This window comes from Chelonoidis abingdonii, chromosome 7, assembly GCF_003597395.2.
Source record: "Chelonoidis abingdonii isolate Lonesome George chromosome 7, CheloAbing_2.0, whole genome shotgun sequence".
NCBI classification, from domain to species: Eukaryota; Metazoa; Chordata; order Testudines; family Testudinidae; genus Chelonoidis; species Chelonoidis abingdonii.
Window position 1 is genome coordinate 1,692,395 of NC_133775.1, and position 26,531 is coordinate 1,718,925.

General features: G+C 43.4%; 1 protein-coding gene and 1 non-coding gene across 7 annotated transcripts in view; both read left to right on the plus strand.

Annotated features, from left to right (window-relative positions):
- The window catches only part of ST3GAL3 (ST3 beta-galactoside alpha-2,3-sialyltransferase 3), a 425,585-nt gene that overhangs the window by 36,228 nt on the left and 362,826 nt on the right, over positions 1-26,531 (plus strand). For 5 of the 6 annotated variants that reach the window (XM_075067555.1, XM_075067560.1, XM_075067557.1 and 2 more), the window contains exon 2: positions 236-380. In XM_075067555.1, coding sequence (XP_074923656.1) covers positions 260-380 — 121 coding nt within the window. In that variant the 5' untranslated portion in view covers positions 236-259. Of the gene's footprint in view, positions 1-235; positions 381-23,972; positions 24,121-26,531 lie in introns of those variants that run through there. The other variant, XM_075067558.1, reaches the window with a different exon arrangement.
- On the plus strand, positions 18,839-18,947 carry LOC116828006 (U6 spliceosomal RNA). Its single transcript, XR_004374427.1, has one exon. It is a non-coding gene; the product is annotated as a U6 spliceosomal RNA (small nuclear RNA).

The window sequence follows — 26,531 nt, forward strand, 5'->3', positions numbered from 1 at the left end:
TAGGGAAGTTGTGGAATCTCCATCTCTGGAGATCTTTAAGAGTAGGTTAGATAAATGTCTATCAGGGATGGTCTAGACAGTATTTGGTCCTGCCATGAAGGCAGGGGACTGGACTCGATGACCTCTCGAGGTCCCTTCCAGTCTTAGAGTCTGTGAGTCTATGTTTATAGTGCACTTGCTCATGAATGAATTGCAAGCTAGAAGGTTCAAGGTTCAAACTGTTTTTCTCCTCCAGGTCATGTAGAAGAGCAGATTTCATATGAAGATGGGATTGTTGGTGTTTATGCGTAACCTGCTGCTAGCCCTTTGTCTCTTTCTGGTACTTGGATTTCTTTATTACTCTGCATGGAAGCTGCACCTTCTCAGATGGGAGGACACAAGTAAGTATAGGAACTCTTGCCAGTCCCTCTTTAAATGCTCATGAAGTAGTTGTTACATGATGATGTGGTTTTGGTTTTGTGTGTTTCAAGTTTGATGGTAGTAGAGTGATGGGAATAAACCCAATCAATTGTTGGAGCTTCAGCATATTGTAGAGGTTGAATTTGTAACTATTTACAGATCCTCTTCGTGGCTTTGGATTATCAATGGGTACAAGAACAAAGTTCATGCATCTAGTGTACCAATTATAGGCTTGCCATTTTTAGGTTTTATTATTTTTTTGTGGAATGGGATCCTTAATTATATTGTCCAAACTAATTGACCTTTGGAATTATTTGCATCTGTTCTGGGATGAAGTGTTGCTCACTGTATTTTTTCATCTTTTTGGCTTGTGGCAAACAGGTGAAGCAAGGTGATCTCTCTCTCCAGGTGCTTTTGAATGTCTTTAGTGGGCTCTTCTTTCCATCTCTGGATTTTTACATTCTCTATCCAGCATCTCCTTATTTCTTCCTTACATCAGTCCTCATTTTCCCTTTCTCCACTATCTTCAGTGCTTACCAGTTATCTGTCATCTTGAAGGATGTCTCCTCCATCCAACTGAAAAAAAGCTTGTCCTTATTTTTAAGTTATGAAAGCAGTTACTCAAATCCATGCTGATTATTTAATGTTCCTTTGCATATAACTTTGGTCTGTAATTGTTTTTTTCACTATGCTATTTCTGTAGCACAGGGTACTCTTCACTTCCTCCTCTCTTGGTTTCTTATCGCATCATGTCTGATGACTGAGTCTGTAAGCTATAAGTACCCAGCTCTCCCTTATAACATCATTCAGACAGCAGGAATGCTGTTATTGAGTTTGTTTTTAACTTGTCTGGTATTCGAGTAGGTTAGAAGATACTTTAAGTTGTAAGACCTTCTGGGCAGGAATTATCTTTTTTTGTGTACTCAGCAACCAGCACAAATGGTGCTTCAGTGCTGATTGGGGCTTTTGGGTGCTATTACAATATAAATATTAATAGCTACTGCTATTAATAACCTGTGAGAAGTGTTTCCATTCTGAATGGAAGGAACAAGCCCAGTGAGGTTTTAAAATGAATGCAGTGGCACAGCCTGTCAGTCTGAGAATTCTGTGTATCTTCATCTTTCCTTCTTTTTTTTATTTATTTATTTTTAACAGCATCAAAAAGTGTTGAGGCTTTCCAGAACCTGTTGAAAGACATGGTTCCTACCCAAACAGATCGCAATCTGATTTTTATTTGCTTATGCTATCTGTTGTCTGACAAGATGTTAGCCTAGGCTCTGAATTTCCTTGATTTTTTTTGCACATTTTTGTCTTTTGTTCATTTAGCTTTGTGTGTGGTACGCTAAAATGACTGACATTTTTAATTCCAACATGATTTTTATGTAGTAATGACAAATGCTTAACTTCTTGTTCAGCCTTTTAAGTCAGCACATGTGACATCCCAGATCTCCAGGAATTCAGCATGTGAATGCATGATGCTGTTGGTTGCTACAGGACGCAGCCTAGCAGAATAGCTTCTAAAGGGCCTGCTTTCTGAGCAGGTTTCATATCCCTATAATGCCCAGACACAATGAGATAAATGCAGGATGAAGTAGCAGCTGTACAAATACACAGAAAAGGATCCTGCTTAAGATGCATCTTACTGATCTCACAGACTGATAACTCTTTTTCTGCTCTTATCTGTTAGTACAAAAGATGTTACCAGGAACATTACAATTGATGCCTTATTGATCCCCAAAGGAGCACTAACAGATACTGGTGTAAAAATGCAAGTTTTCCTAGGTCCAGACAAGCCTCAGGTTCCCCTTAGATTCTAAGTGTGTGTGTGTTTGTGTGTGTGTGTGTGTGTGGTGCATGTAGTTGATTTTTTTCCTCCCAAATAGTCTCACAACTTATTCTTTGAAAGAAAAAGTATGAAGTTTAACTTATATTAAAAAAACAAAACAAAACACACTCCACAAAACCCTAGGGAACCACATACAAAAACCTGTTAAAAGAAAGTTCAGGTTGCAAAGTCAAAAGACTTGAAATTTAAGAAATGCCAAAAGTAAGGTTGCCCAGGCATTCAGTATTTTTTTTTTTATCCTTATTATTCAGTGTGTGCCCTTACCAAGTAATTAATGACTATACAGCATACACATGAGAGAGCAGAATTAAGGTTGCATTTACTAACTTAAGTACTTGACTTGACACCCTAAATATGCTGTTTCTTTAAGTAATTCTATATACTCTTTCTCCATCTTCTTTAACCAATGTTTTTGTCCTGACTGAATGATTGACTGAGTGACTCTTCAACTTTTGTGGTGTGTTCATCTCCCTTGCCATTCTGCTCCATTCTTTGTGCTACCAGCAGCATGAAATTCACTGTAATCCTGATGACTGATGCATCTCTGCTCTCTTCAGAGATCATGATTCTAGTGAATTTAACTATTATGTTGTGCTTGCCGTAGAGTGGTATGGAGTACAGTGAAAGGTGCAGAGAACAGGAGAGATGCTACCAATGACCGAAGCCCCTGCCACGTCAGGGAATTGATTAGGTGAAATATGCCTAGGTGATCCTAGCAGGGGATCCATGCTGTAGAGCAGTGGTTTTCAAACTTTTTTTCCTGGGGATCTAGTTGAAGAAAATTGTTGATGCCTGCGACCCAACAGAGCTGAGGGGTTTAGGGTGTGGGACGGGCTCAGGGCTGGGACAGAGGGTTGGGGGACAGAGGTGAGGATTGCAGGATGGGTCTGGGAATTGAGGGGCTCAGGGTGTGGGAGGGAGCTCTGGACTGGGGAAGGGGGTTGGGATGGAAGAGGGGGTCAAGGCTCTGGGCTGGGCTGCAGGCTCTGGGGTGGGGCCAGGGATGAGGTGTTTGGGGTGCAGGAAGTGGTTCCAGTTTTGGGGAGGCTCAGGGCTGGGACAGAGAATTGGGACACAGGGTTGGGGTGCAGCCTTACCTCCGGTGGCTCCTGGTCAGCAGTGCAGCTGGGTGCAGTGGCAGGCTTCCCACCTATCCTGGCACCGCAGCCCACGCTGCGCCCTGGAAGTGGCCAGCAACAGGTCTGGCTCCTAGGCAGAGGTGCGCAAGTGGCTCTGTGTGGCTCTTTCCACAGGCACCGCCCTCCCTCCAGCTCCCAGACTTTTAATGTCCCAGTCAGTTATGCTGTCCAGAGCCACTAGCGTCCCTGGGTGCTGAGCAAGGTGACCCAGTGCCTTACATGTTGCGACCTAATACTTGGTCATGACTCGAACGTTGAAAAACACTGCTGTAGAGGAAGGTGATGGTGAGGGTCGTCCCGAGGTCCCTGCCAGTCTGATCTGGGGGAGAGGGGGCAAAATTCCTTCCCAAGACAAAATCTGGTGATCAGTTGGACCTTGAGTATGTGAGCAAGATGCACCAGGCAGGCATCTAAGAAATAGGATTATATGTATGAACTCAGAGCACTAGTCGGTTCCATGTCCCATTACCAGCTGTAGCCAATTTCTGATGCTTTAGAGGAAGGCGGGGGAAACAGACCCCAGAATATATCAGGCCGATTGTCCATATGGCGGGGGGGAATCTTTCCTGACACCTGCAGTCATCTATCTGAAGCATGAGATTTGATCATAGTTATTGTCTTAATTCAGAGCTACAAGTGTTATGAGTATGTTCAGCGCAATACATAGCTTCCTGTTCTTCCCATGGCCTGTGAAGGAAGGGAATGAACAGTATGATTCACAGATACCAAGGCTGGATGGGATCATCAAGATTAACCAGTCTAAACTTCTCTCTCTGTCTCTCTCTCTCTCTCTTTCTCACACACACCGTAGAATTTATCTCATAAGCTGAATTCAAGCATGCTTTTGGAAAGATATGTAATTACACCTAATGGCTCCAAGGGGTGTTGAATCTACCACCTTCCCTGGTAAGCTGTTGTAATGTTGAATTTTGTTTACTGTTAGGAGATTGCATCTTTGTTCAAGGTTGAGTTTGTTGAGCTTCAGAATCCAGTGGCTGGAAGCTGTTATACTTTTGTCAGCAGGGTTGAAAACTCCCATCACATATCTTTTTCCATGGGTGAGTACCTATACGCAGACATTAGGTCACCTCTGAACCTTCTCTGTGGTAAGTTTAGTTCCGTAAGCCTCACAGTGTAAGGTTTGTTTTTTATCCGCTGGATCATTTTGGGGATCCTCTTTCAGAATCTTGCTGGTATTTTCACATCCTTTTTCAAGTGAACTGAGCATAGTACTCTAGCATTGGTCTGACCAATAAGGAGTATAGAGGCAAGATCTCTTCTCTACTTCTACTTTATATCTCCTCCTTATACATCCAAGGACTGCATTAGCCTTTTTTTGCCACAGCATTGCAGTGAGTGTTTATGTTAGGGGTCATTGTAGGTAATCACCTCAAATCCCTTCTCTGAGTCACAGCTTTCCAAGCCAGTCTCCCATCTGGATAGATACAGATTGCATTCTTTGTTTCCAGATATTTTACTTCGTTAAAACATGTTTTGTTGGATTGTAATGGTCTACAAAGGTGATTCAGATCACTCTATCAGTAACCCATCTGTCCTCCTTGTTATTTAATAGCACCAATCTTTGTCATCTGCAAATATTACCAGCACAGATTTCATTTAATTATCTGGATTAATTTAAAAAAAACCAACTGAATAGTGTTGGACCAAGCACTGATCCCTGAGACACCCTGCTAGATATGCCCTGCTCCTTGATGTTTTCTCCATTAGCAACAATATTTTGAGATCTCTAACTGAGCCAATTTTAATCCATCTAATGTGTAAGCCCTGTTAGTTCCATATAATGCAAGTTTTTTAATCAAAATGTCTTGCGGAACTAGGTCAAATGCCTAGGAGAAATCCAAGTGTACTATATCAACATAGTTACCTTTTATCAGCTAGACCTCCAACAAACCCAAACAAACCAACAACCACCCAGGCCTGTTTGGCAAAATCTGCCTTCTGACTGGCATTAATTATATTTTTAGCCTCTAATGCTTTGAAAATCCTGAGTTAACCGTTCCATTATGTTACCCAGGATTGACGTCAAGCTAACTGGTCTGTAGTTCCCTGGGTCGTCCCTTCTGTGCGCGCTTTCCCTCTCTCTCTCCTCTTTTTTTTTTTTTTTTTAATGCATATTAACAGCCCTCCAATCCTTTGCAATTTTGCCAGATATCCAAGATTTGTTAAAAATTAACCTTAGTGATTCAGAGAGCTCCTCAGCTAGTTCTTGTAAGACTCTTGCGTGTAAGTTATCTGACCTGTGGAATTGAAAGTGTTTAACAGATGTTGCATCACATCATCCTTTGTTACATATGATAAACTATCTGTTCCCTCCGCAATACCATATGGGATGGACATATCCTTCTGGTTTGTTTCAGATATAGACCAGTAATATCTATTGAATACTTCAGCCTCTTCTACATCACTATTTACAGTTTTACTGTCTGCATCTGGGAATGGATCTATACCTGACATGGCGTTTTTCTTGTTCCTAATAATTTTGTTAAAAATTTCTTCTGACTGTTTTTAACCCTTGTGGACATTAATATTTCATTAAGGAAATCCTTTAGCTTCCCGTAAGTCACCTACATTTTTAATTTGTAACTTATATTCACTGCAATTTACTTCCCCTCTCTTCCATTTTTACTTGTTTTATTAGTGCTTTTACATCTACTTCTAACCACGATGACTTCTTGTCTAGTGTAACTTTTTTTCATGTCTATGGAATCATGGCTGTTTAGGTACCTGGCAGGATGTCCTTAAACAGCTACCAGTTTTCATTAACACTTCCCACTTTAAATTTAATGTTCCCATTTATGCTGACAGTTGTTTTAAACTTGAAAAATTGGCTCTTTTGGAGTTCCAAATATACATATTATTGGTCAGTGCTGTGTTCTCTTTGCACCAAGTAAATGTACCTTGATTGCGATCACTGGTGCCTAGGTAATTGCTGGTCTAAGCTCAGCGCCTAACTTCCTTGTTTGTCAGAATGAGGTCCAATATTGAATTATGTTGGGCCTAATTTTGCGGGGGAGGGACTCTGTACATCCTTTCTATAGCACAGGCAACTTGCTCAGTGGGTGCTGTCAGCTGAATGAGGACACCCTGTAGAGAGATTACATGTACTGAATGTGCCTGTTCTTGTTTACCGTCACAAACTCAGTCTGTCATGCCTAGTGAACCTGGTAGGAATTCAGTGAGCATCTCCCAGCACAGAAATGATCCAGCTCTTCTTGTGTAATTTTTACCATGGTACCTCATATCAGCCCAGTGGCACACTACCATATTAGACTTTATATCATGGGCACAATAATGCCCCCCCAGCCTGTCCCAGGATGGGATTTGGCACTAGATGATTACTGGTGGATTGCTGAAATTCCTCAAACTGGCACTCACCCTTCCCTTCCAAAAGATAAATCTGCAATAACTTGAAATATTTTGTTTTCTAAATTGGTTCTAGATGGTGTTTAGTATTTGATCTTAGGGGCAGTCCAAGGACAAATGGTTCCAAATATTTGAGAATTAAAAGCAGGTGATATTGGGGTGCTCTAACTTGGGAGCTCCTTGACCAAATGACCCAAGACGTGCACCACCAACATATACCAGGGCTTTGGAGCGGAGCACGGAGCTGGAGCTGGAGCTCGGAGAAGCTCCGGAGCAGTGGAGCTGCAGGTTTTTGCTTGGAGCTGGAGTGGAACCGGAGCACAGCTCCAAAGCCCTGACATATACTCTGGTCCCTTAACAGTTACAGCTGTTTTCAAGAGACATAGGCATATAGACTTTAGAACTGATTTTTTTTCAAGGTGCTCTCACAAAGTTGCCCAACTGTAAGCATGGCAATTACTATCACGCCTCCATAATTCCCACCAGTGTTCCCGCTAATTTTTGCATTCATGTGTGGAATGAATTTTGTTATGTGCAACACCAGTATCGAGGTAATATGTGGATGTGTGCCATCACCTCCATACTTTCACGGCAACCCTTATCCCACTAAGAGCTCACAATGTCCCACTGCTAGTACCATCTGAGGGATGGTCTGTCTTCAGGTGACATCTGCAATACCTATCTGTTCATTCCTACAAGCCTCCTTCTACAAGGATCAATACATGCTTTGCAAACTATACATATAAATGCACCACTGAAATGCAGCCACCTTTGAGGAAGAAAGTCAGCAGCCAGATAGGCCAACAGCACAGAGAACACTGTGCAATAGTTTGGATAGAGCAGGGGAATTTTGGATAGGAAGAATCTTTTCCTCTTATGCAAAATGCTTGAAATATTCAATGTTCAGACTGGGCTTCATCTGTAAAGGTCTCATATGAATGTAAAATATAATATTGCAATTTAGAAATCAAAGTAAATGTTTCTTTTTAAATCAGGACACTAAGGCTCAAAATAATTTTTTTAAAAACTTACATTCCCTTTACTACCATCCTCTTGTATTAACAATACAAAGCACTTTAAAGTTCTATAAACTATTCAACCTTCATGTTGTTCATATTTTACACTGGATTAGTTTGGACAATTAAAGTAGCACAATCAAGTTCACTTTCAGATTCTCATGCACACATATAATGTTCCAGTGTCTTGCTTATTACAGTGAAACACAGCTCTGTAAATTTACACAGCACTTTACAAATACATGGACTTGGGCAAAATTTCACTTGACATGAAGTTCTCCCACTTCTTTCTGTGAGGCCACTCATGTGAGTAACAGCTACATGAGTAATACTTTACTGGATTAGGCCCCTAGATAAACCACATTTCCTCCTGCCCACAAAAAGCTTTGCAAACACGGTGAGGGGTTTAAATCCACAACAGGGAATTGTTGTTACTGGAAATCAGACAAAAACAGTCACAAAAACATTTCCATTAGTCCTAGTTTTGGTAATTTCCTTTTAAAACACAAATCAAAAAGCCAACAATATTTAGGGTTTTTCATTTATAAATATCACAATGTTTTACACAGGAAGGTCAATATTATTACTCCCATCTGGAAAATGAGGAAACCGAGGCACTATATGGGTTGAATTGGGATGTTTGTTCTATACCTCCAACCTGTGGCCAGAACAGATACATGCCCTCTTTGCAGTTGCTGTACCAGACTCTGTGATTCCTGCACACTGGTCTAGTTACATTCCTTGGCGTGTCCACTGGATACACGTAACCATGGACTTTTTCCATTCCTTGAGCCATTCCTTAAGCCCCTTTCTGTAATGGCCTATGCATAGTTAGTGTGGAACCCACTTCTGTGACATGCGGGAGGTACAGTGTCCTTTGTGCGCTCACTGAACAGTTACCCATTCACATGTAGTGTAGCCATGACACTTCTGCTGCACTGGGGGACTTTGTGTGGCAACCTATTTTCCTGAGTGAATTTCAACAAATCTGTGCAAAGCTGACATTCACCCTAATGAGGTTGCATATGGCAACAAACGGACCCCATAGTTTTCGCAAGGGGAGCTCAACCAACATATACTTGTTTATCATCAGAATATGTCTTCTCTTTATTTGTCTTACCTAGAGGTCTGTTTCTTTGCAATCTATAAATGAGAGAGGCTCACTCCTTCAGGCTGATACTTAAAGCTTTCATGGAATGCTTGACATATGCTCTTACTTCTGAATTCAGAGCACAGTTCAAGTTGAGGGACAATGTTATATTGATCCAGTGACTAACCTCAACGCAAGAAAATTTCTGCCAACTGATCCAAGTAATTAATCTCTCATGCAATGGTAAGCCAGGAACAGTGAAGTACTAATTTTGCCATTTTTTCAAAGCATGAGAAAAAATAGTGTAGGTAGTGTAACGGCGAAAAAAAAATTAAATGATAGGTAACGGCCAAGAATGAGGTTTATAAGATCTTTACATGAAGTTAAAACTTATCAACTGGTGTGGAGCTTTCTAGAATCATCTCTCTAGCAGACTACTGACTGTTTTATTGAGGCATTATCTCCTGGCTATTCAGATGGTGACAAAACACATTCTGGTAATTGATACTATGCTGACCAGAGGAGACAGGCATCGCTCCAGTCCCCGCCGCTGGCTCTTTGACTCTAAATTGACAGGTCCCTTTACAGTGGACATTGGTGCTACTCCTTTGGCAGTGCCAACAGGTGGCTCTTTTATTGAAAGCGTTTGGTTTCACACTCCAGGGCCCTCTTTCAGGAAGAGGGCTAAGGAAAACGGAGTGGTAGAAAACTGGGTCAAATATGTAAACATCGTTGTTGGTTAACCAATTTAAAAAAGCTACTCGCCAGCATGCGGATCACACTCTGAGGGCATGTGTACACTTAAAATGCTGTCGAATTTCAGTGAAGACACTACTATGCTGATGGGAGAGCTTCTCCTGTCAGCATAGTGAATCCACTTCTGCGAGAAGTGGTAGCTATGTCGACAGGAGAAGCTGTGTACACTGTCTGCGTAGTGCTGTACACACTGGGGGTTAGGCTGGTATCACTGTGTTGCTCAGGGGTGTGGATTTTTCATGCTCCTGAGCAGTATTGTTATACCGATGTAAGTTTGTAGTGTAGAAGTGGTCTGAGTGTCTGTGTATAGCTACAGCTGTGTGTCCAGAAGCCTCTCACCACGCATCTGTCATGCTCTAGCTTCCACCAGCTTTGGTTATCACTTGCAGAGTGATCCTAACACACTCCTAGTGCTGAATTTTTCCCAAAAAACGTATGTTTAGCGTGGGACAGTGTGGACATATTAGGCCTGTTGCCCATCTAAGGGGATCAAGATACAACAGTTTGCCACTTCAAATGAAGTTAGTGCTACAGTTCACTACACTAGATTTGTTTTGATTAGAGAATAAAACAAGTTTATTTAACTACAAAGAGAGAGGTTTTAAGTGAATACAAGTACTAAGACATTAAAGTCAGAAATGGTTACAAGAAAAGTAAAGATAAAATGCTATTACTAAACTTAACAAACTAGCCTTGGTTCAAGGTGAAATTCTTTCCACACATTTCTGCTAGTATTGTTGACCCAATTTCAAATCAAGATCTGCTTTCAAGGTCCAATGGCCGGCTTCTTTTGTCTGAGGTGAAATAGAGAGATGGACAGGGAGAGAGAACTTGAGGTGGTTTTGCCCTTCACTTTTGTAGTTGTCACCTTTTTGAAGTGTATTTTCCAGAGAAAGACACATAGATAAAGCTCTTTCCAGCTCTGGGAAAGGAGACTTGGAGTCTTGTGGGAAAGAGGTTTCATGCCATTGTTTGCTAAGATGCAGAATCTGTTTGTTCCTGTCCGCCTTCCTTACCAAAGAATGGCTACGTGATAGGTGATGGCCCATCAGCTTTGATGGCACCTGGCTAGAGGCATCAACTTGTCCTTTTGTCTTTTGAGAAACAAATTTACCCATTCCTCAGACTTGTGTGGTAAACACACATTAGTCATGGTTTCAGCTTACGTTCATACCTATGCGTGTAATGCTGCTACATGCATTTCACCATGATATTACTGACCAGCAACTTACTAGTTTTTAAATGATACTTTACAAGGCATTTTCTGTGAAAAGATTATTATAGTAGTGTGTTGGGTGTGAATCCAGGGGTGCATTCCATCACAACCTCCTGGGTCTGAATTTTTGAGTTGGTTTGCTCTCTTGAGTTATTACAACATCCTTGGAAAATGGACAGTATGATCCTACAAGTTATTTCTCCATTTTACTTTTTTCAGTTGTCTAATATTTCTATCAATATGTCAAGTATAAAAAAAACTATCTATGCTTTTGATATTCTTGTCAAAACTTATAGTCAAAACAGTAATACTGTGGTGTTGGACTGAAAGTATCCTAATAATGATATTGGTCCATTACTAAATGGAAATGGTAGAGTTATCAATAATTATGCAGAAAAGGCAGAATTGTTCAATAAATATTTGTTCTGCATTTGGGAAAAGACAGAGGGTGATAACACTCCTTCTAGTCCTCTGGTATCTCAGGAGGATATTAAACAGCTACCAAAATTAGATGTATTTAAATCAGTAGGTCAAGATAACTTGCATTGAAGAGTTTTAAAAGAAGTCGTTGAGGAGCTTGCTGGACTGCTGATGTTGATTTTCAATAAATCTTGGAATACCAGAAGAAAGTTAATGTTGGGCTAATATTTAAAAAGGGTAAACAGGATGACCTGAATAAATTATAGGCCTTTGGTCTGACATGGATCCTGGGAAAGATAATGGAGTGACTGATATGGGACTTGATTAATAAAGAATTAAAGAAGGGTAATGTAATTAATGCAGATCATGGGTTTATGAACAATAGGTCCCAGCAGACTAATTTCATATCTTTATTTGATGAGAGTACAAGTTTTGTGGACAATTCAAAAAGGATGTTAATGAATTGGAGCGGGTTCAGAGAAGAGTGACAAATGATTAAAGGATTAGAAAATATGCCTTAAATACAATGAGCTCAATCTATTTATCTTAGCAGAGAATGTTGAAGGGTGAATTGATCATATCTATAAATACCTACTTGGGGCACAAATATTTAACAATGGATACTTCAGTTTAGCAGAGAAGGTATAATGTGATCTCATGGCTGGAAGTTGAAACTAGACAAATTTAGACTGGAAATGCCTAAATTTTTAACAGTGAGAGTAACTGACCATTGGAACAGTTTACCAAGGGGTTCTGGTAGATTCTGCATCACTGGCAATTTTTAAATCCAGATTGGATATCGTTCTAAAAGCTCTGCTTTAGGAATTATTTTGGGACAGTTCTCTGTCCTGTGTTATACAGGAGATCATACTATATCACAGTAGTCCCTTCTGGCCCTGGAATCTATGAAATGTAAGTTAATAACACTTATATTAATGAGGAAATGTTGAATGTTTGAACAATTAGCTGTATGCGTTTGTATTTGTCCTTATAATTTTCTTACTGTTGTACATTTTTGATTGCTGAACAGCAGGACCAATGAATATTTTATGCTTACTAATGCTTTTATTCATTTCTGTAGAAGTTTTGCAAAGTCTCCTAAAGGTTCTTGAAAATCACATGGCAGGCATCCACCCTGTGGTACTGTAAGTGTGAAACCTTTGCTGTCCCAGCTTTGCAAGAGGGGATAGTTCTATTTAGGAATGATACCGATTTGAGTAATTGTCCATTTAATAATGCTTAAATCACTAGTAACTTTATGGCTTGTTTTACTTACTGCACCATTCTATATTCTGCAAAAATCCTGTATCCATTAAAAAGAAACATTAAGAACAAAGTGTATTGGGAAGGTTCTCCTAAAAAAGGAATCCAATCACAGGTCTCTGGATGAACAGTTCTGGTCTTGCTTGTTTCTCTTTAGAAACTTTAGGGAGTTCAGGATAGAGAAGAGTGCGCTCTGTAGTGAGCTTTGGTAGGCTGGAAGGATTCAAAATGAGGGACAGTTACAGCCGAATGTTTACAGTAGTGAATGCTGGAATCAGGGCTTGGAAGGCAGCTTTCATTTTACACCATTATTTTTAAACTTGCTTATAACTTTCTAACAATTTTCCTTCGGGGTTGAAGCTTCCCAAAGCTGACTATTTTTGGAAAGTAGAGTGTTACTCATGGATTATTCTCCTAGTGATCTGTGGGCAAAGGTTCCATAAATACTGATTAACTGCCCAAAAATGTTATTTATGCAGTTAAGGTTATTTAGTGCTCCCTTGTGGACTTACAGATCATGGACAGTGAATAAACATAACCCTCTGAAAACCAAGAAATACAATTAAGGTTATGTGTCCAACCCCAAACCTGACCTACCCCTAACAAATTCTGCCATTTTGTGTGTTGTCTAATCCAATTCTATACCATCATTCCCCTTTGTATACTCTGTGGCCCTCACTGCTAGATGCCAGAGCTTGCACTGCCTTTTGAGGAGAGGTTGCAGTAGCAGTGAGAGGAGTTGGGGGTCCTTATTTTCTGGGTGTTTATACACAGCATCTGAAGAGAAGATCACAATGGGTGTGTCCTACACTGCAATAAAAGGCTGCGGCTGGCCTGGGTCAGCTTAAGCTTTGGAGCTATAAAAGAACAGTGTAGATGTTTGGCCTCAGGCTGGAGCCCAAGCTCTGAGATCCCATGACAGGGGCGGATTGCTGAGTTGGGCTTCAGCCCGTGGTCAAACATCTACTGTGAAATGACATAACCTTAGATTATGAGCCTGAATCAGTTGACCCAGGCTCTGAGAATCAGTGCCAGGGTTTTTTTATTGCAGTGCAAATATACCAAATGTCTCCTTTTGTCTCTGACATCTAAGAATATATGAAAGGAGTTTCAGGTTTGCTCAGACAGATGCCGTTGACATTGCCCTAGGTATGTCAAGAAAATGGGGGAATGTGATTGCTTATCTCAGTCTAATACTCTTGTATATTCTCAGTGCCCACTAGAACTCTAAAGCTGCATTGCCATTCACCGATGCCTCTCTGCCACGCTATTGTACTGGGGAGTTGTAGCCAACTATTAGCATATATCACAGAGCAGAACAAGGCTCAGTCAGGGGCAGCCAAACATGGTGTCTTAGAGGGAATTCTGAGGCCAGGGATGAACATTTATCAATATCTGGCAACTTTTCAGGGGTTTGTGAGGAGTAGGTAAATGGTTGAGTATACTTACAAGTCAGGCTTAGCTAGCTACTGTTCAAGTCTAACCTGAGGTTGGCCAAAACCTAAGAGTTCTTCTTTGAGGGCTTGTTCCTGTCCATCCCAACCAGGTGTGTGTGTACTGCGAGCACGCCAGCTGGATGATTTTTCCCTTAGCAGCATCTGTAGGGTCGGCCTGGGCGCCCCCTGGAGTCACGCCTTCATGGCGCCCAATATAGCACCCTGCCGGCTCCCCAGCCTCTCAGTTCCTTCTTACTGCAGTGACGGCTAGCTGGAACATCACTCGCTCTAATGGCAAGCGCTTTGGCAATGTATTCTGTAGTTTTTTGTATAAACGGTTTAAATAGTTAGAAGTTCGTTAGTTACAGCTGGGATAATTTAGCTTTGTTTGGGGGTTTTCCCACCAACAGCATCTTCCTCATCTCCAGAGTATTCCTGGGTTCCCAGGGTTTAAGGTCTGTGAGGACTGTGGCAAGTTTATGCCCAAGAATGACCCTCACTCTTCCTGTCTGCTGTGCCTTGGGGAAAGCCATCGGAAGGACAGGTGCAGGATCTGTAAAGGTTTCTGACCCAGAGCCCTTAAAGACTGGGAGCAGAGACTTAAAATCCTGCTAATGGAGATGGCACTACGCAGTGCTCTGGCGCCGACAGCGCGGGAACTGGTGCCGACTAAGGACCCTCGGCACCGCCACGGCCTGGACTGTAAGACACCATTGTCGGTGTGGAACTTCTCTCAATCTCCAGTGCTGCTAAAGAAGAAAAGGCTGGAGAGGGGTTGATCCCCCCCCCCCGCCAAAGTCTAAAGGCTCAGTGGTTTCCATGGGTATCTCGGGACAGAACACCTCTTCCCTGCAGCCCAGTCAAGTCTGAACCCCACACGGTCCCTCGATCACCAAGGTGACCAGCTCTCATCTACGCCGGAGGCATTTTAGGTGGCCAAGGACCTGATGTGCCTCTCGGTGCCGACCTCCTCACAGAGGAGGGAAAAGTCGCCCCACTTCCAGTCTAGGGGCAAACCAGTGCTGATGGCACACCGATCTCCAGCCCCAGTGCACATCTCCCTGCCACAGCCCATCCACGTAGGAGAGCCGCACCAATCCCCGGCCTCTTGGGACCACTCTCTGGCAGACTGCTCTCCTCTGTGGTTTCCCTATTTGGAGACCCCAGAGTCGGAGGCGGACTCTTACTGCCTCAGCAGGTCCAGATCCTGCCGGAGTCACCACCCCTACCCGGCACTGTGGCCTCAGCAGTGGCAGCCATAGTTTGTGGCCCTTTTGGACACCCTGGGCATACCACCAGAGCCAGGGACAGGTCCAAGGTCCCAGTCGGTGTCGTCAGTGTCCTTTGTCCCACCGCAGGCAACACTGGCACTACCGACCAGAGCGCCAGTCCTGCTGTTACAAACAACAGTTCCAGCACTGACCCTCCCATCAGTGGCATCGGCAATGGCTTTGGCTCCGACTCCATCGGCGTCGACGAGGTTGGCACCGCCGCATCCAGCGGCTCCTGCACCAACTGCAGCACCGACCCTTCAACCTCCAGCGGCCTTGGCACCGCATTCCACTGAATACCGTGTGCCGAGAGATCCAAAGGGCGCTGAAGGCAATGAGCAAGGTCCGCTGTCAGGCCTCTCCTCATCCTCGCCAGAAGTGGTCACAAGGGCATCAGTGACCCCAGCTCTGGAGGATAATAGGGTTCTCCAGCAGCTCCTGTGCTGTGGTGTCCAAAGCCTAGGTATTCAGGCAGAGGAGGTGGTGGAGGAATCGGACCCAGTTGTGGACATTCTCACACCCTCAAGACCATCGTGGGTAGCCTTACTGCTGATAAAGATGATAATTGAAACAACTAAATCCCTGTGTCAGACCCCTCCTTCTTTGGCCTCTACGGCCAAAATGTATGAAAGGCATTTTTTTGTCCCTTCACAGGGGTATAAACACTTATACCCACCCACCCCGACTTGTTGGTAGTTGATGCAGCCAATCAGCGGGAGCGCCAGGGTTTCCAGGATCCCACCCCGAAAAATAGGGAGGCGAAGAGACTTGATCTGTTTGTCAGGAAGGTCTATTCGACGGGGGGACTACGGCTCTGCATCGCAGACCAGCAGGCTATCATAAGCAGATATGCACATAATAATGTGTAATGGCCAAGTTTGCAGAGCTCCTGCTGCAAGACTTTCTTACTGAGTTCTCCACATTAGTGAAGGAGGGGAAGCTGGTCTCCCGAGCTACCCTACAGGCGACTTTGGATGCACCGGATGCAGCCTTACGTACACTAGCCACGGGAGTTGTAATGAGGTGGGCTTCCTGGTTGCAGGTCTCTGGTCTACCCCATGAGATCTGCGGGGCGCCCACAGCCCTATGAATCCTGCCCGCAGCTCTGGCGGCTGGGCTGGGGCCAGATTTAAAGGGCTCAGAGCTCCCCGCAGCGGCAGGAGCTCTGGGCCCTTTAAATCCCGCCCCCAGCCCGGCAAGACTCGGGGTTCCCCACAGCCGTGGGAGCTCCAGCCCCTTTAAATCCCGCCCGCAGCTCCGGCAGATGGAGCTGCGGTGGGAATTTAAAGGATCCGGAGCTCTGCGGTGGCTGGAGCTCTGGGGGCTCCCAGCCACCTCTGCAACTGGGAGTCCTGGGTTGATTTAAAGGCCCTGGGGCTCCCAGACACAGCCGGTGCCCCAGGGCCTTTAAATCTTGAGAGGCACCGCCTCTTCCGGTTGAGGGCACGCTCCCCTCAGGGCTCCAGCTGTACTGGTAAGTCCTGTAAGTTACTTTCACCCCTGCTCCTACTCGTCTGTCGGAGTAGATGGCAAGAAGGAACTGAGGGGGTGAAGGGTTTGTAGGGCCTAAGGCGTGACTCCAGGGTGCACCCAGGCCAATCCTATGGACACTGCCAAGGGAAAAATCTTCCTGCTGGCTTGCACGTGGCACGCACACACCTGGTTGGAATGGACATGAACAACACATCTCAAAGAACAACCTTTAACGAAAAGGTGAGTAACCGTTTTTTTCTTTGCCCCTCATTCCCCACTTTTGTGCATTTTCCCCACTGTCTTCTACATGTTTGGGAAGAGCACAGTCGTGTGATCTCTGACTGGTGGGTTGGGGCATTGCTTGGAGAGGGCAGAATAGGAGAGTACCTTAACTCTCTATTGCCTGATTTTCAGAGCTTTCAAATTTAGCCAGCCTCATATTCTGCAAGGCGCAAGGCAGTGGTAGGCTTCATTAACTCTGTATTAACACGTTTCTTGGCAGTGTATTTCCCTTGTCTTTTTGAGGAATTGATGATAGTGAGGATGTGATTGAGTGGCTTCCTGTGTGTATGTCATTGCTACTCATTAGCTTGAGGTAGCAACGTCTCTCCAAAGTCTCTATTACATTTATAGGGGGAAGGGACTGTCCTGCAAGCCTCCTGTGTTGAAGGGTGAAGTGGGTGAATTTTCAACGGAATAAGAACACCCTTTTAGATGAATACAGCTCTGAGAGGTGTGAACTGTTCCATTCGTCTCAAGCGATTGTGACGTTATACTCCATATCCTTTATGAAAATATACATATAATATGGATGAGACATAAGTGAGAGATACTTTACGCAAGATGGCTTATGTGAGATATCATTGGAAAGGTTATGATTTACTGAATGTGATTATCCAATTTGTATGTCTGTATCATTTCTGTATCTGAAGTTAGAAATATTGACCACATATCTGTATTTCAAATGTGCTACTTTGGGTATCATAGAATCACAGAATATCAGGGTTGGAAGGGACCTCAGGAGGTCATCTAGTCCAACCCCCTGCTCAAAGCAGGACCAACCCAGACAGATTTTTGCCCTAGATCCTAATCCGCAACTAGCCCTTCAGGTACAACAGTGAAAAGCCAGACAGGGCTGATGGCCCATCAGCAGAGACAATGGACTGTGAAAGGGCTTAGTCATCTTCTGGATGCTCCAGACAGCCTACAAACAATGGCTGCCACAGTCCTGCAGAGACATGGATCTGAGTCATGTGGTACTGCCCCCTACCCCCGGAATGTCAGTGTTTTTTCCACTGGAAGACAAAGGGTTCCCGCCATACACAAGAGCTATATAAGATAGAGGAGTGACATCATTGTGGTTCTTCTCTGCCTCCCCACCCAAAGAGACACTGAAAAACACCTGGAAGCAAGAACTGAACTGAGGGGAGAAAAGTTGATCCCAAGCTGGAAGGGCGCTTGGCTTGTGAGTAATAATACCTAAAGTCTCAAGTTGCAGGCCAGTGCAGTTGCCTTGTAAGACTCTCTGTAATCTGCCTGTGACAATATTTAGGGTGAGAAATTACTATTCGTAGCCAATTTCTTTAGTGAATCAAGCTTAGTTTCCGTGTTTTGTTTTGTTTGCTTAGCAAACAGAACAAAGCAGATTACTATCTCTTTAACCACTTAGAATCTGCCTTTTATAGTTAATAAAATCTGGTTTGTTTAGTATTCAACCTAGTTTGTGTAATTTCTAACCGGGGAGGGGGCGTGGAAGAAGTCATGCATATCTCTCTTCACATTGAGGGAGGGGACGAATTTATGAGTTTACTTTGTACAGATTTCTCTATAGTGCAAGACAGTATTATTTAGTCTGCACTAAAGGGGCATACACATGAGTACTGGGTGAGTCCTCTCTCTCAGAGCTGACTTCAGTCTGTCTACTGCTGGGTGTGTGTGTATGTGCGAGCGAGCGATCCAAGAGGCCAGAGAGCCTAATTCAGCAAAACAGAGATAGGGAATCCAGGCTGGTGGAGCAGGAGAGTGTCAGTGAAACCCCAGTACATCAGGTCCAGCCCATCACCGTGGTGTTCTTATCCCCCTCCCTGCTCTTCCCATTGTGTGTCTGGTACATGTACAGACCAGAATGCCTGCTCTTCCTTCTGTATCACATGTACTGAAATTGGAATGATACAGAGTTGATTAGCATGGCCCCTGCACAAGGATGAGATGCAAATTTGTGTCATGTTTCCATGCCTGTTTCAAGTTGCAGAAGTCATCATTGTGCGTAATGCTGCTCTGCAGAGAATAGATTAATCCTGGGTGGGAGTTTTGTGCCGATCTCTCTCTTTTCCTTTTCTTTGCGACAGCTAGGTCCATCCTATAGCAGCCTAGCCTCACATTACCATAGCAGTCATCATATCTTGCATGCAGTACTACTCATCAGACTGTCCTGAGTGGAACTTGCATAGATGACAGTGGGGATGCATTTGTGGGGTGCTGAAGTTCTTTGAAATTGCAGACACTACTTACACTTTCAGAAGAAGCCCCATGATGGATCTGAGCACCAAGCAGAAGCAGATAGAAAGCACTCATGGGCACAGGAAATGCTTTGAGTCATGAGCCTTGAGTTAAAGAAGCAGTGCTTGTTCCTCTAAGGGCTGGTGTACTCTGAAAACTTATATTGGCGTAGCTATGTCTTTTAGGAGTGTGAAAAATCCATAGCCCTCAAAGATGTAGCTATGCTGACCTAACCCGCAGTGTAGACAGCACCAGGGTGATGGAAGACTTCTTCCTTCTGTCGATCTAGCTACTGCCTGTTGGGGAGGTGGGTGGATTAACTACAGTGATGAGAGAACCCCTCCTATCTCTGTATTGAGTGGCTATAATGAAGCACAAAAGCTGCACAGCTGGGGCACTGCATCTGTGGCACTGCAGTGTTTCAAGTATAGACTAGCCCTCAGTCACCACATGAATGTGAGCTCAGTGTCTCTCTCACAAAGGAGTTCCTGAAGAGCAAGAGGTCTTGAGAATGCAAATTGTAAGCAGTGATATTAAAGCTTTTATTGTGTAATAATTTTTGTACTGTTTCTCAACCAGTCCTGTTGTACTGTTGAGTAGCTGGGGAGCTCGTGGGAAGTCCCTTCCCCCACCCCCCGCCTGCCTCTGCACCAAAAAGTTATATGAATTGGATAATATTAAAAGTAGCTTTTTTGGTGCACCGGCTTGTGCCCTATCTCAGAATCTCCTTTCAAAGTGATCCCAAATTTGCAGTCTGACCTCTAAGCCCGTTCCTGTTGTATGTGAAATTTAAAGGCCTGTGTTGTGCAGGAAGTCAGATTAAATAATCTCGTTGTCCCTTCTGGCTTTAAACTCTGTGAATAATTTGGCCACACATGAATGTTCTGAAAAGAGGAACATTTTACTTTCCTTTTCTCACAGGTGCCATGTCTCAGAAACCGCTTGATCCAGTGACCTGAATATGCGTCACTAATACTACCCCAGACTCCATTGATCACATCACTTTCCAAGACAATCCGAGTATTCTGATGGATTGTGGAGCACTTTGAAAAATCATCTGCTGAAAAGAAAGCTCATCACAATCTTAACTATGGAGCTAAGGAGAAGCAATTCAGATAACAGCAGAAAAGCTTAAGAGATCTATTTTCCAACTGTAGTGAGTGGAATACGGTGTGACGGGTTCCTTTAATAAACACGCACAAAGTGAAAATGTGCTAACGCTAAAACAAGTAAAGCTCTCGAAGGGTTTCTTAGAAAATATTTAACCAACGACTTGCTGCATACTAAGACTAACTTTAAAGGGACATTTCCTATTAAATATTTATTCAACCTTGTGAAACTGCTTTCAGAAGCTGTTTATACCCTGAGGCAGCTCTAGCTTTTTTGCTGCCCCAAGTAGGGCAGTCAGGCAGCCTTCGATGGCTTGCCTGCGGGAGGACCCCAGTCCCGTGGCTTTGGCATACCCGCTGCCAAATTGCTGCGGAATCCACGGGACCGGTGGACGTCCCACAGGCAAGCCATCAAAGGCTGCCTGACTGCCGCCCTCACAGGGATCGGCAGGGCGCCCTCTGTGGCTTGTCGCCCCAGGCACGTGCTTGGAGTGCTGGTGCCTGGAGCTGCTGCTGTTTATACCCTACACCAGAAATGAATTTGTTTAAAAGCACCTCATAGTTCTGTATAAATATTATTATAGGACTGACTAGAGACCCCAGTCAAGTTTGTGGCCCCATAATGGTAGGCACTATGCTAATGTATTGAGAAACAGTCCGTGCTCTGAGAGTTTGCAGTCTAAACAGACAAGACAAAGGGTGGGAGGGAGGGGAAGCAGAGCGATGGGGAGATTAGGTGACTTGCCCAAGGTCACACACTACTCCTAGATCTAGTAACCTGCTGGCCAGATCATGCTGTATTCCCAATAATCAATAACTCTACATCTGCATACTTCAGAGAACCAACAGCTTATCGAAATTGTTTTCTGGGGCAGAGGTCTTCTACTAACTTTTGTTGCAAATGCAGGATAGCAATATTTCAAAATACTGTATACACAGTGTTCTAAAAGTTGGTAACAATCTAAATGGCTGATGGTGGTATGATGTAGAATACCACAGCTATTAGACAAGGAGTAAGAACTTTGGTAAAAGTTGCTAAAAAACAATTAAAAAAAATACCCCAAGTACTGTGTTTGGAAATTGGGATTTTTTAACCTTTGTAGTTTTCAGCTGTTTTGGCAGTAGAGCTTTTAAAAAAAAAAAAAATTGCAAGTTTTTTTTTATAATGGGAAAGTGTATTTTCATCTATCCTCAGAAACATTGAACTGTGTTTATTAAAACCTTTTTAAAAAATCACTTTCAGGCGCAGACTAAGTCTATAGAATTATCACGTGAAAGATGGGTGAAAATGAGGTTATAATGGAAATACTTGCACAACCTTAACTATAGCTGTTGCTAGCGCTTTGGCTATAATTACAAGACTAATTACTATGAATTTAGTGTCATGACTCTTCTGCTTTGTAAGGTTCTTCCCACGCAGTCTCAATACTTGACATCCCAAATGGACCATAAGTAGTGTTCTACTTACATTGCAATGAAAACAGCAATAGATTTTGTATGTCTAGCACTGCTATATGATCCATTACTGATTAGTGAAGTCTTATTTGGGATATTAAAAGGGCCAGCACCACTTCCAAATATGATTTATTATTACATTTTTGTTATCCTTCACATATTCTAGTTTGATGTTTTTGTAGATGTACAACAGACTATTAAATATAAAAACCTAAGTTAATACAACATTAAGATAACATATTTAAACACTGGTCAGATACTGAAACTGTTAAGATCATCATTGCTATGCTAACTGATTTGTATTGTATATTGTCCATTAAAAATGGACATGTTACATAGATGAACATTTCCCAGCTTCTGAATGCTTAAGTTAGATTTGCATATACTGCTTTAGCTCTTTGTGCTATGTGTACATGCATTAAAGGTAGTTTCTAATTGCAGGATCACATTTTGCTAATACAATATAATAAACTTTTTATAGAATTTTAGGTACAAGCTTTTACAGTCTGTTACCATGTGCGTCAGATAAATGTCATTTATGCATGAGAAGAGCCGTACAAAGTTATGTGACAAATTACTCCTGAGGGCATTCTGTGCCAAAAAATTAAAATTTCTGTGCACAATATTTTAAAATTCTGCAAGTTTTATTTGTCAATAAATAAATACAGGGGCTCCAGCATGGCAGTGGGGAGCACAAGCCACTGGTTGTATGAAGGTGGGAGATCACCCTGCAGCCTCCCCACACCCTACCCCTGGGACCCAGACTCAGTGGTGAGGCTGCACCAGACTCTGACACAGCACAAGGCCTGGGCCTATCCCAGAAACACCCTGGGGCACTGCCCCTCTGTGCCAGGTGCACCAGGTGTGAGCCAGGCAGGCTTAACCAGGCAGGGTCCAAGTGTGGAGGGGCTCAGTGTGTGGGGATCCAGGTGTGGGGTGAGAGGATTGTGTGTGTGACTGACAGTCTGGATGCAGACAGCTCAGTGAGGGGTTGAGACATGGGGAAATCTGGATGCACAGAGGCTCATTGGGGTGGAGGGTTCCAAGGGCAATGGGACTTTGCAGGGATTTCCAGATGAAAGTAGTTGGGGCTCAGTGGAGGGGTCTGGATGTGGGGATCTCAGCAGGAGGGTCTGGGTGCTGGGAGAGTGGGGCTTGGTGGGTTGGCGGTCTGGGTGCAGCGGGTTGGGGGGGTCAATAGCATGGGGGTCTGGATGTGGGGACTCAGGAATGTGCATGGGGTGGGGATTGTCAGGGTGGGGGTTTGAGTGCAGGGAGCTCAGTGGGGGAGGTCTGGGTGCAGGGGGACTCCAGATGCAGAGGTTGTGGTTCAGTGGGGTTTGGGAATGGAGGGCTAGGTGGGTTCTAGCTGTATGGAGTGATGCTTGTTGGGAGTGTCTGTGTATGGGAGGTCCAGATGCATGGGAGTTGGGTGGATGGGGGAGGAGCTCCCTGCATAGTCACCCTTCCTCCCACAGGGGGTGGGTCTGACACAACTCCAGCCACACCTTGCAGGGGAAGAGGAAGTCCTGTCCTCCCCTGCCTCCAGCCCAGCCAGGACTAGCAGCTGATCCTGGCTCAGGGTAGGAGCCCCTGGCTGGGGTTTCCCCAGCCCTGCAGTGATTTAGCTCTCTGTCAGCTGCTCTGGGTTCCTCAAACGATGTACCTGCACAGCTAGGGAGTGGTTTGTAACTGCACTTGCAGATTCCCTTTGCTTCTGTGTCAGAGTTATTTTCCTGCGGGGAAGCAAGGAAATCTGGGGGGGGACGTGAATCCTGTGCCCATGTAGTGGTGCAGACATTCCCCCAGGAGTAACAAAGATATACTATATGTGTTGCAGTATTTGAGAAATAGTATGTTTTCATGCAATTAAAGACTGTGTATTAAAACATACACAGAAAGAGGCAGAGGTAAGTTGATGTTTCCTAACTTGAGTGCTTAACTCCTAATTTTTCAAAATAGTTTTGTGCAACATCTTTGTTTTAAAAAATAGAAAAAGCTATCTTACTCCTTGATTAACTAAACTCCTCTACAGTATGCTGTGCCACACATATCACGTGGCATTGTTTCAAAGGATGATTTGAAATCTTTGGATGGAAGGTGCTAGAGAAACCTAAACTGCTGCTATTTGTATTTATTTGCCACTCTTCTTGTCTTCTCATACAGCCCTATGGAGGCAAACATGTCCTGTCAGCACTTAACAAAAAGCATTGCTTATGAGAGCTGCATCACAGCTGTGAGTGAGGATGATGGCTTATCAACACACATTCTATGAGAGGAACAACAAGAAGCAATGGTAGTAAGCTTGCATAAATCCAGGCTACCTGAGGAGATAATGCACCAGTCAGGTATCAGTGCTTGCAGTGAATATAGCTGGTAATAAGGAACCTGACATTGATAGACATTTCAGTTTCAATAACTGTAAGAGCCACTTTCATTATCTGAGTTTGAAACCTGTCTGGAAGGCTAAAAAGTCCAGCCTCTGTTGGATTAATTACTGTTCTTTTGTATAGTGTTTTCAAATATAGTTCGTTTTCTTATGTAGTACCACTTTAGTTGTTCTTGTACCTTTTCAAGGAGGGAGTTTCCCCCATAGCTACCTTTTTTCACCCTTTGTTTTCCCCCAAGGGGCTTAATTAATCTCTGTTAAAGTTTTCTTAAAAGATTCATTAGAAAAAAGGTTTGAAATTTGTTCAAGTATGTGATTGGAACTGAGTGGAACCTGGGACAGTTTGAGGCTTGCATTTAATGTAAATCTTTCAGTAGCTTGGCTAACAGAGCTGGACAAAAACAATATGAATATTTGCTCAGCTGTCAACTTTGTTGCTTGTGATGTGAAATCAATGACTACACTGGGAGTGGGATGTGAAGAGCTGTTTATATTTGTGAGAAAGGTGTTAGCAGTTTCGTGATGCTTGCTGACAGCCCTGTACCTTCTTAGGAACTCTAGCTTCCGCCTTTTATGATATCCCTAAGAAGTATTACTACTTTCAGTACTGAGCTGTTTTCTTTCCTTCCTATTTCAGTCTCTTATCTTTATATAAACAATGAGTTTGAAAATGGCGTGTTTTGTAAAACGCAGAACACTACTTGCATTTCTGTTTGAGGACTTTGATTTTCCCGCGTTGGCTTGGTGACTTTGTCCTGTGGGTGGCTATTGTTTTATTCAGAGATTTTTGTGTTTTTGAAGCCAGTGTAAGACCGCTGGGCCTATGGAGCTGGAAAAAATCCTATTTAGTTTCTGGAGTTTGAAAAGTAGTAATACAAAGTGGCTTAGTGAAGTGTTTGCTATGATTGCAACATACCACTTGAGGGCACTAGATCTTTTTTTCGCTCCTGTGCTTGATCCTACTTGAGTGTCATTATTCTTTTATTCATCCAGTGCAGTGCAACATTAACTGTGATTGTTAGACACTTTCTGTTGTGTATTGATCAAATCTCTGCCATTTTATATATAAAAGAGCATACATCTCTTTTATTACTGTTCCAAAGCTATGAATCCTTAACAAGCATGTGCTGCTCTCTGGGTAAATTTAAAATATACATATTTTTGCCAAAATGCTACTAATGTCATTTACGTTCTCTGCAGATCATTTCCTTTCATTCCTAAGAGAACTAAATTTTATCATGTTACTTTTCCTCAGTGATTCATTTAGTATGATTGATGCTAAGATTTTGTCATAGATATTTTTAGTAAAAGTCACAGTCAGATCATGTGCAATAAAGAAAAATTCACAGAAACTGTGACCTGTCCTTGACTTTTACTAAAAATAGATATGATAAAATGGGAAGGGGCTGGGGAGCTGCGGGATGGCAGGGAGCTCTGGGGCCCCCACAACCCATAGTAGCTCAGAGCTGCAGGGGTTCCCCCTGCCCTGGCGCAGCCTCCGGGGAGTTGTGGGGTATCCCCACTGCCCATGGCGATTCGGAGCTTGGTGGCCCACTGCCTTAAACGATGGAGGTACCTCACAACTTGCTGCTGCGGGAGGCAGTGGGACCCTGCACCTCCTAGCCGCCAGGGCTGAAGTCACAGAGGTCTTTGGAAGTTATGGATTCTGTGACTTCCGTGACCTCCATGACAAAATCATAGTCTTAAATATAATATCTCAGGAATTCATGTCAGCGACTCGTGACAAGGTTGGTCTCCTTGGAACGGGTTGAATTCACCAGTGTGTGGCGGACCAGTACAAAGCCTATACAATGTTTAAATTCTACAAGATCCTGGTCTCGATCAGTGCATGGGACGGATGGGGTTTAGTGAACGAGGCAGCTGCTCAATATTTTACTATATTTTCATAATTCAGTATGTGTCCCCATGCCTCATTTACTGCACAGCATACAAAGTTTGCATTGAATTAGGAATTTTTTTTATTTCCTCCTGGGCCTTTTAATTGCATTCATCACTCTAGTATTTGACAGTCCCAGAAACATTAATGAAATTATCTTCATAACATCCTACTGAGATTGGAAAATATTATAAATCATAGAAGGTTAGGGTTGGAAGAGACCTTAGGAGGTCATCTAGTCCATCCTCCTGCTCAAAGCAGGATCAACCCCAACTAAATTATCCCAGCCAGGGCTTTGTCAAGCCGGGCTTTAAAAACCTCTAAGGATGGAGATTCCACCACCTCCCTAGGTAACCCATTCCAGTGCTTCACTACCCTCCTTGTGAAAAAGTGTTTCCTTATATCCAACCTAGACCTCTCCCACTGCAACTTGAGACCATTGCTCCTTGTGCTGTCATGTGCCACCACAGCTT